Source organism: Anoplolepis gracilipes, chromosome 1 (assembly GCF_047496725.1).
Source record: "Anoplolepis gracilipes chromosome 1, ASM4749672v1, whole genome shotgun sequence".
In the NCBI taxonomy this organism is placed as follows: Eukaryota; Metazoa; Arthropoda; class Insecta; order Hymenoptera; family Formicidae; genus Anoplolepis; species Anoplolepis gracilipes.
In genome coordinates, this window is record NC_132970.1 from 16,288,683 (window position 1) to 16,299,804 (window position 11,122).

Here is an 11,122-nt window from a genome sequence, read left to right on the forward strand (position 1 = left end):
GATATAGGTTAGAATATTAGATATAGATATATATTATGAGTTAAAAACTGTGCGTCACACAAAGTAAAAACTGTTAAATTATTCAATATGATAAATAACTGTTTTATGGAGATGTATAATTCGAGATGCAGAAATTCTTCGTTTCATTTTTTACTTAACATACATTTTTTACAAATGTATAAATATTTATTATGATTTTTACTAAAAATTACAATAAATTTGCATACGTTTATGACATTTGTATCGCAAATAATGTGTTGTTTTTATGATAAATTTTTTCAATGAAACAATCTTATATCATGAGATACTTACATAACATATTACACACATACAGTTTATTGTACAACATTAAATTTTAATGTTCTTTTAAAAAATTACTTTTTTAGCATTTTATCAAATAGAATAAATTAGATTAGAACAATAAAATATTACAATTAGACAAGGTATTATTACGGTTCTGTATGACTCTGGCGTTTGACTTTTAATGGCCCGGCAAATTTTAAAAATGTTTATTATAACTGAATTTAATGAATCAAATATGCAAGTATTTTATTCCTTTATGAAATGTAGTAATGATCTAATATAATTATTAGTTTATTATACACGCTTATAACGTACATTACAATGTACATTATATACATATACATATATTACATAAATGTACATGTTATATAATTAGTTACATTCGATAAAAAATAAGTTAGGTCAGTCTTAATAATTAGACCCTCTTGGGTTCTTTTATTTATACTAGTCGCCCGCCATACATATTAGCACCACTTATACAAAGTTTTCCCCTAATTGAAAATCAAACTATACGTTACTAATATATACGTTTCTTAACTCTTAAATTCAATACAATGTATGCCACAATATCCAAGGTAATACATATCAATATCAGTACTGCCATATTGAACCAGTAATCTACGTGCTCCATATTCAGTTCCTTGAGGATCATTTTGGGAATAGCAAAATGGCAATAAGTTGTCGAACACTTGAATTTCGCTCGATCGTAGCTACGATATTATAAATGATATTCTCATATTTCGATAGTTAATTATTAAGAGGCAAAAACTTAGCTTAATTTTATTTTTTGTAATACGTTTATCTTAAAAAAAAAATATATATATATATACATATATATAATTTAGAATAATAAAGAAAGGAGAATGTCGTAGGTATTAACTGATCATCGACTGTCAAAATATCAAAATAAAAGAGAAATAAGTCTTACCCGTAAATCGTTATTATGAGTCCTTCAAAAGCATATTTCAGAAACGATATGTGAAACAGCCACTGTAAATAGGGTTGCGCATCCTTCATTCGTAAAAAAAAACCGCTAAATATTAGGAACGGCATAATCGCAAATGGTCCAAAAATTACGCTATTCTGAAATAAATCATTCCTCAATTTACACAAATTATATAAGTAGCATTTATATAAATTTAGTCGTACTTTCTTTAATTCTCCTGAAATAAAAATAAAAAGGAAAAAAACAAACAATATTATTCCGATTTGTTAAAAAATTTTTCTTAATAAAAATCCAAATTTAAGATAATAAAGTACTTTAAAGAAACAAAAACGAATAAACAAACCTGAACTTTTAAACCAGACCCTACTATGAACCCAGCCGTTTGACCAACCAAACTAATCGTAAAACACATGAGCATATATAGTCCAATTCTTCTACTTTCGGGAAGTTGACCGCTCATGTAATACATTATGATGGTATAAATAAACGTGCCAATAAATTGGACAAGAAAATCGGCCAGTTTATTCGCCAGATAGTATGCTCGTAATTTGTACCAACGGTTGAAATGCTCACGCACAAGTATCGGTAATTCCAAAGGAACTGTGTATAAAATTTAATGGTATCACGTTTATATAGCGATGCAGCGAGAGATATTTATATTACTGTATAATATTACATCAAATATAAAGCTTGTCGCGCTCTTATTAAGATTAAATTGATTAAAGTTAAATACAAGTAAACAACTTACACGTGATCATTGTGGCGCTAAAAGCATTGTACATCAGAAACATAATGTTGAAAAACGACAAATTACAATTGTCTAAAGCGTAATTGCCATCTTGACCGATTTGGAAGTATAAAGTACCAACAATCAGAGCGGTTATCAAATTCATTAAGAGCCGTGAGACTGTTAAGACCTATACACACAAGAAATTAAAAGAAGAAATTTTTAATTTATGTTACTGTTACTCTATCGGGGTGTTATAAAATAAATTATATCGATGCGCGTAAATTAATTGATTGTATTCGCATAATGTAATATAATTCGACACAAGTTGACAAAAAATCACTGATGCAAAATTTTCGAATACAATTATTATGTACAAGCAAGTATAGTGAGTAAATTTCTTGTATATCTTTAATTTCAAAAATTTTCACTTGGAAAAATTAAAAACGTTGAATTGAATAAAATAGCAGTGTCAGAAAATATCAAACATTACGTATTTCAAAGCATTATATTAAGCGTAAATTATATGATAAATATAGTTTTAAATTTAAAAAAAGATTTTAATAAATCGATGATATTAATACCTTTAATCTCTTTATATTTCATTAATCTCTTTTTTGTTTATTTATTTACTTAACTAAACATAAAATTTTTTTCTTGCGTAATATATAATATGACAAGGATATAAATAAGTTCTAATATAATGTTCAACAATGTTACCCTATCGCGAATTATTTTAACCGCATTTCTTTTGATAAGAACGCCAAGCTGTTTCCAGGAACTGGCAGCATAATTCGGCGTCTGCTTGAATTCCGTTTCAAAAGAATATAATCTTGCAGGAGGACTTTGTTGCGGGATACTACTTTCTTTGTTCAAATAAAAAGTTGATCTCCACGCATTAGTCTTACCATTCTCGATCGATTCCATTAGCTTAGATATGTGACAACCATAATCGCCATTGCATATTTCCATCACTATGGAGAGAAAAGAGAATTTTGAGCTACATAATAATGAGAGATTCGTGCCAATTTACGTGCGTAAAAATTATCTGCAGTGCTTTTTTATATTCTACTTATATGCAACACAGTTCAATTAAATTATATTTCGATTCATCGTTCGCACAGCGTGAATTGAACACCAATTAAAAGGCAAAATTTTTTCCTAAAATACTCTCTAATTATATTAATTATATGTATAATAAGAAATTATATTAGAATATGTATCTTCACTATATCATTTTTTTTTATTTATTTTATATAGAATGTATATTAAATATTTTAAACTTACAAAAATCAACGGGATTATAATGTGTTGGACAGTGTAATCCTAAACTACTTAAATATGGTACCAAATTGTGTGTGCTGCCTGTGTAAACGCAATTTCCATCAGCGACTACATAAAGATGATCTATCATATTGAGGAGCGTCGCGCTCGGTTGATGAATCGTGCAGATTATAGTTCGTCCTTCTAGCGCTAATTGCTTCAAAAGCGCTAAGCATTGCTTCGAGGTAACGCTATCTAAACCACTGAAAAAAGGAAAGAAATACACATCAAAACAAATATTTTAAGTTAATCGCGCAGATTAATAAAATAGATATAAATGTAGATCAAAAGATACACGATAAAAACATGAGAGATAAACATTCGATAGTACCTCGTAGGTTCATCGAGAAACATGATTTGCGGATTATTGATCAATTCCAGCGCGATGGCGAGTCTTTTTCTTTGACCTCCGCTGAGCTTGCTGGTAAGCGTGTAACGAGACACGTTGAGACCCATCACTGTTAATATTTCGTTGATCTGACGTGAAATTAATAAACTCTTAACTATCTTGATTCACGAGAGCATTGTTACAATCGCATACAATCTATTAATTGCGAAAGATTTATTGAATTCTGTTATTAAAATAATAAAATGCTGAGCCATTCATTATCGTGATTCATGAGAGCGTTGTTATAATCGTATACAATCTATTAATTGTGAAAAATTTATTAAAATAATAAAATTTAATAAAATAATCCAATGGGAATGGAAATCACTATAGAAAACAATTATTTTATATATATATATATATATATATATATATATATATATATACGTTTCTCTCTCACATTAGATAATTTCTTCACCAAAACGAAAGGTCTTACATTTATGAATAATATACTATTGTACCTTTAACACTTTACAAAAAACTTACCCTCTGTAGTTTTTGATATTGGTTTAATCTAAGTTTGAGATCGGCGGCGATTAACATCGCTTCTTGCACGGTTAAAAGTGGTTGTAGATTGTCGTTTTGCATTATATAGGCGGACAATTTTCGGAATTCCGACATATCTCTTTCCCGTTTATTCACCAGAATCTTGCCAGTGACCGAAATTGTCCTGAGACACAATAATCTGTTTTGATTAGCTTGTATATACAATATATATATGTATATATCCTAAAGTGTGTGCATCACAATATTCACATTTATATATATATGTGTGTGTGTTTATATTATTTGGTAATATATAAAAATAAAAAAATTAATTGTCTCATTAATACAAATTATAAGTACATATGATTATTATTATTATTACATTAGAAGATATATATATATATATATATATATATATATATATCTTCTAATGTAATAATAATAATAATTATATGTACTTATAATTTCTATTAATGAGACAATTCATTTTTTATTTATATATATATATATATATATATATATATATATATATAAAGAGAGAAAGAGAGAGAGAATTTTGTAAAAGTTTTCCCTGTCATTTCTTCATTTAAATCTAATTAGAGTCCTTTCGGTATCGGTTTCGATTACAGTCAATTTCGGCTAAAAATCTAGATTTCGGCTTAATTTCGGTTTCAGCCAAAATTAAGAGTTTTCAGCGAGTAAGCCGAAACTGTACATATCGCAATTACAGAATGCTGCAAAGAAACGAACAATTATTTAGCTCTGCTGGGCAGATATATGCAGACATAATAATTTATTGGACAAAAATGCCGAGAAACTTTTATTTTTATGTTACAACATAAAATTATTTAACTTTAACTATTAAACAATAAGTCTTATTAACTGTAATTTATAACTTTAAAAGTTGAAAATGCAATATCATATTTTATTTTATAATTTTAATAATGTTGACTTTTTATAAGAAATATATTTATATTTCTATAAGATACTTAATAAATACTTTAATAAATTCTAAAATAAAAGCATATCTTAAATATAATAATTATATGTAATAATTATAAAGCTTATTATTACATATAATAATTATAAAAGAATATAGAATTTTTAAATATACTTTTTTAATGATTTTTTAAGTCATGTCATATTTTATAAATTCTTTCAAAAGTTTTGATTTTCGGTTTTCGTTTTGGCCAAAATTTGGAAAAAGTCGAAATATTTGTTTTCGATTTCGGCCGAAACAAAAAAGTGGTCTTTATTGAACGTATTCTAATCAAATTAGCAGATATGCATAAAAGATTACATCTCACTGATTTTATGGCCTCTCTTGCCGATGCATGCGATAAATAATATTTTTTACAATAGAAATACATATTCATTTATCGGAATAAGAAGTAAAAAAAATAATAAGCTCTGGATATAACATATTTATTTTATTTTATTTTTAGCCACGAGGATAGCTGTTAATGAACTGTTTAAAATAGGCAAAAGCAATCGCTAACATAATATCCGTAATCATGTAGATATTTTCCAAATAATGTAAACAAAGTTTCTTTCTATTCAGAAGATATTAAATAGTACATTAGTACGACGTGTAAACTTCCTAATATCAGTTTATTATACCTAAAAAAAAGCATTAAAATTATCAAACTTTAATTTGTATCTTTTATATCTCTTAAATTAATCCGTTCTTCACTTGATTCTTGCGGGGAATTACGCAGAACAACCTCTTCTAACATATCTAACAATAATAAATGGCGATATAATTGTCAGGTATAATTTATATAAAATATATATGTGTATCATTAAAACAATTATATAATTTTAAATAATTTGATAAATATATTTGGTAAATATATATATATACATACATACATATATATATATATATATATGTGTGTGTGTATATATATATATATATATATATATTTTAATTATATAATTGTATAATGAATTGATTATACATCCTTTTACGAGAGATACACTCAAACAAGAGAAAAATAAGATTGTATAAGAATGTTCAAGAGAAAAAGCGAGATAAGAACAAAAGATAAACACGCGAGTTTATTTATGCAGAATGTAATATCTCTATGCATCAAAAATATAGATAAATGCACCTCGACATTGATGTCGAGTGACAAAAGTACTTATGCCACGTGCAACCTTGAATTGCAATTGGTGCACGCGTACTGTGACTTCGCACGCGACAGATTCGTTCTCATGTGTACTTAATCCATTCTTAGCGACAATGATAATGATGAACTCGTAATAAGATGCGAGTCTCGCAGTTCGTTACATACGCAAGGCTGTCTTTTGAATTAACATTTTGATTCTCATGTTCGATAAAAAGCTAAAAACATTCTATTAAATTTTTTTTTACTTGACATTTATTTGCATTCTGGGACTATTAAAGTAGTTAGATTATTTTGTCATTCCAGTCGTTGCGAGAATGTGTAAACAAATAATAAATATTATTAATAAAAATATTACTATTTATAATTGAAAATTAATTTTGATGATAATAAACACTATTAGAATTTCTTAATCTTTTTTCAATCATTAATTGACATACATATTTCGCTTGACATGTGCATATCATGACCTATGTTATAAAATGCAAGCAAAGCTGTTAAAAAAAAGTCACCTCAGTGCCTGATGAATAAATTCATATCAAATTATCACGCGTAATGAATGCAACAGCCTTGGTAATAAAATATGTGGTTTCAGAGTGCAATTTTCTATTGACATGCGCTGGTTGCTCACCATGAAAAATTAATTATTGTAAAAAACCTGGACGCTAGATAATTTTCAAATTATTCCTAATTTTTTCTTTTTTTATTGTAAATTTTTTCAAAATTTTATCTTTTCTAATACAGTACCAAAAGGTGTCAATTCGTTCATAAGCGCCCATGTTAAATTGCATTATATTCCAAATCGCTATTACTAAAAACCTACATGACAAATTTTACTAAAATTGCGCCAAAATTATTTAAATTAATATTATCATTTATATTAACAAAAATTTATATTTATCTTCAAAAAGGTTGAAAGGACTCAACTAGCTTAATTTGTTTGAACGAAAGAGATCTTGTTTTCTCGATACATTTGTCTTCTATCTTCTATATTGTATTTCTTGAATTATTGACAAGAGAGCAAAGGAACAAAATTTCGCAAATTTTATTAATATCTATAAACTCGCTATATTAATTATATAAATTGATTAACATGATGCACGCATTGTTTTGAATATTCGATGATTATAAACGAACGAGTCCCCCAAACTCATCCTTCTATCTCACGTATAGAAAATAAGATTTAGAAGTATGTAATTACGTTTCTTCGCCTGTCATGTGATTGACCAGAATGTAGTATACAAAGTGCTTATACTTACGTAAAACCTGCTAAGATATCCATTAGCGTAGATTTTCCAGCACCCGAAGGACCCATAATGGCCGTGAGTTCACCCGGTCGAAAATCGCCATTAAGGTCCCGTAATAATTCTCTTCTCTCTACGAAATAAAATAGATAGTTAGTTTTTACATAAAAAAAATAATGTGGAATATTCGCGAAATAATAATATTGATATTTTCACAATATAATTAATGTTTTAAATACGATCTAATTGTAAATAATAGTTGCCAAGAGGTGAAAATTTCACCGAGTAAAAACAACGGTGTATTGCTATATTAATATGGAATAATAATATTATTCGGACAACAATTTACGATAAAGATATCGTAATTGATCATTTAATTCTCTCAATTTAATTAAATGACAAATCTTGATATATGTGTAATCGATATTAAAAAACCGTTAAATACTCCTCTCATTCTCAGTACGCTTTCCATATTAATTGAACTATCGCGAGTCTTGATTTAGCTTAGAGTTTAATTTCGGTAAATTAATGAGAAAACAGTAAGTATGGCAATTAACACGCACTGACATTTTGAATCAAAATCTGATCCTTATATCAAATGTGAGTAATACGTAATGTGTCTTTGATATATACATATAATATTTTATCTACTTATTCTCAATAGCTTTTAATCGTTCTCAATAATTCAATAGCTAAATACTGTATTGTTTTTGTTCTTAATTTTATCGATTTATACATGATTCACACTTATTATTAATAATTTTATATTAATATCCGAAACCTAGTATATGATCTAATGATTATATTCTACGTCATACTTAATCAATTTGAATATTAAACGTGGAAACTTTGTTTTCTGCTTGAGGAACTTAATGTTATTTTTGTTGTCAATTTCGATTAATATTGCCAACTTGCTAGTGGTTTAAAATTTTAAATGATAGACATATAATAAGCAAGTTTTTTATTCAAATATTGTAACATCTTTATTTGAATATTTTCTGTATTAATGTTAATATTTATATAAAAATCTTTTATTTTCTTGAAAAAAAATATATAAATTTATTTCGAATTATCTCCGGGAATTTTTAGAATTTTTTGCAGCTAAGAGAACGATTTTTTAATCTTGACGATGTATAAATATATACATTAAATACCCGAATCTTAAGATTAATAAAGCATACGATATATCTTGCTACACTTTGGAACGAAATCAAATAAATAGCTCGCATGTACATATATCTTATCAATTTCTAAATTTTTTAAGTACTTTCAGGATAATGATTGATATGTCTTTTTATATTTTATTTCTGACAGCAATTATTCACATTCAGATTTTTATCTCGGCTTTTATACTTACTAAGCAAGGGCGCCAGAATGTGAAATTTATTATCATTTTTTCTATCAATACATTGTCTAAAATCAATATTGATAAGATTTCAATTATTCGTTTGTTATGATTGATTGTGAAGGTTATTTTTTCCGTGTGCGAACTCTCTCTTACAAATACAGTTATTTATTTAAAAGAAATTCGATTTGTATACCTTTTTTATCAAATTACGTTATATATTGTATATGTACGTATATTAGAAAAATTTATCGTTATTGTTATAATTGCTCTTGATTTTATTTGCAAAATTTAACTCCTGACTCTTTTCTTACAGAACAAATTATATATAGATTTTTTCATATACTTACATATAAAAATTATTTTACGCACATCATAACAATTTTTTATTTTTGTATTGGCTTATTAAGATTTATTAAGTGTTATTATTATGTTGTATAAATGCGTATTAATGCAAGTACATACATAAAAAATGCGACACGTTGTAATCATATACATACATTTTGAGATTGTTAGCGTCCACACATAGCGTTACCATTTTAGTTAGAATTTGTAATTCATATTCAGTACATAATTCAATCCTTCATAGATGATTTATGTTAACCATGTTTATATGAGTCATTTATTTTTTAAATATTCTCTCTCTCTCTCTCTCTCTCTCTCTCTCTCTCTGATCCTTACAGAAACTATTTTTTAGTTTTTAATGAATTATATGCATGCGTTATATAAGTACACTTTATGATATATAATACAAATAAGTTAGGCAGACTTTACAGGAAAATTTATGTTTAATGTACATTATTACATGAATTAGTTTGATATTTTATTACGAATAAACATTACTATTTCTTTTACAATCATAGTAAAGCAAAATATTCTATGATCAAATAATTATAAAAACAATATTTATTGAAATAGTAATATTCACACGCACGTCGCTGCTTAGCGCAAATATTTTCGCTTACGCACATACATATATATATATATACATACATATACATACATTTGTATATAATTTGCTTGACATCATTGTATCAGTGAATTGAAAATTATATGTACCCTTAGTCAGAATTCCTCGACGCACGCTGTAGGATATATCCTCGAAGAGCAGGTAAAGCGACCTGTCGACGTCCGTGCGCGACCGACGCCGCGGATCGCGTCTGTTCTCCGCAAATTCCAGCTCACCGCTCATCGTTCGATCCGTTCCACGTCCCGTTGCCGCCTACCTTCCACGAGAGAGAAAGAGAATTTTCTCGCCGCGTGTTTTCCTGGCGCGCACGTAACGTAATATTCACATCTCCCTCGTGCGCCCCGCTTTCTCTTCCGTCGACCGACTCTGCCTGATGTTAAAACCCGTCGCCGTTCGATTCTACCCGCGCCTTTATCAGTGCCCACCTGTTCTGCGGCGCAGGCGCCTGTGCTCGTGTCTCAGGCGCTGAGCTCGAGTTTGATAATTTGTAATCGACGTGAAAAAAAAAAAAAAAAAAATATATATATATATATACAGGACGTCCCAAAATTCGAGGACACGGAATGCACCGCATGATTGTCCGTGTCAAAAGAGGGACAACTTTTTCTTCTCGCAAAATGTTTGCATCTAAATACTACCTTTTAAATGAAAGCAGTGACCGTATCTCCGTAACCATGAATCCTAAAATAAAGATGCATGAAATCTTTTTTATAGAGCTTAAAATCTTCAAATAAGGTCCTATCAATGTTTGTCGTAAGACACATGGTTACGGTCATTCAACCGTTAGTATTAAGTTGCTCTCATTTAAAAAATATTGCTCAAACCTTATTTTACCAGAGGAAAAAGTTGTTTCTTCTAGCACGAATAATCACGCCGTATATTCCATGTTCGCGAATTCTGGGACACATTGTATATAAATATACATTATATATATATATCTTGCGATTTTCTGTCATATTTTTCTATATATATATATATATATATATACAGAGAGAAAGAGAGAGAGAGAGAGAGAGAGAGAGAGAAAGAGGGAGAGAGAGGGAGAAATATGACAGGAAATCGTAAGATTTTTTTGAAAAAATTGATATTTTTATTATCAGTAATATATCTATATAAACACAACAAAAATTTATACAATAGAAATATCGCGAAATAAAAAGAAAGAAATGTTCTAATATAAACAATCTTTTTTTGATAGTTGAATTTTGTTATTTTCGTAATAAAGATGTCATCATTAATCGCGTTTTTATAAACGAGATTA

General features: G+C 28.0%; 1 protein-coding gene across 1 annotated transcript; it reads right to left on the reverse strand.

Annotated features, from left to right (window-relative positions):
* Window positions 1–309: 309 nt before the first annotated feature.
* Window positions 310–10,817, reverse strand: LOC140672221 (ATP-binding cassette subfamily G member 4). The gene is made up of 10 exons (XM_072904165.1): window positions 9,951–10,817; window positions 7,562–7,679; window positions 4,174–4,357; window positions 3,631–3,776; window positions 3,264–3,502; window positions 2,697–2,950; window positions 1,998–2,166; window positions 1,593–1,849; window positions 1,232–1,386; window positions 310–1,013 (listed from the first exon to the last, which is right to left on the reverse strand). The coding sequence occupies exons 1-10, from the start codon at window positions 10,081–10,083 to the stop codon at window positions 821–823; spliced, it is 1,848 nt and encodes a 615-aa protein (XP_072760266.1). The 5' UTR covers window positions 10,084–10,817; the 3' UTR covers window positions 310–820.
* Between the last annotated feature and the right edge of the window lie 305 nt (window positions 10,818–11,122).

What these genes read in the sequence shown, in the direction of transcription:
- LOC140672221 (XM_072904165.1), bottom strand. Translation starts at nt 10,083, where the DNA reads ATGAGCGGTGAGCTGGAATTTGCGGAGAACAGACGCGATCCGCGGCGT. An exon ending in GATATCTTAGCAGGTTTTAC is followed by an intron (nt 4,358 to 7,561) that starts GTAAGTATAAGC and finishes ATTGTGTCTCAG; the next exon opens with GACAATTTCGGTCACTGGCA. An exon ending in TTTCTCGATGAACCTACGAG is followed by an intron (nt 3,503 to 3,630) that starts GTACTATCGAAT and finishes TCCTTTTTTCAG; the next exon opens with TGGTTTAGATAGCGTTACCT.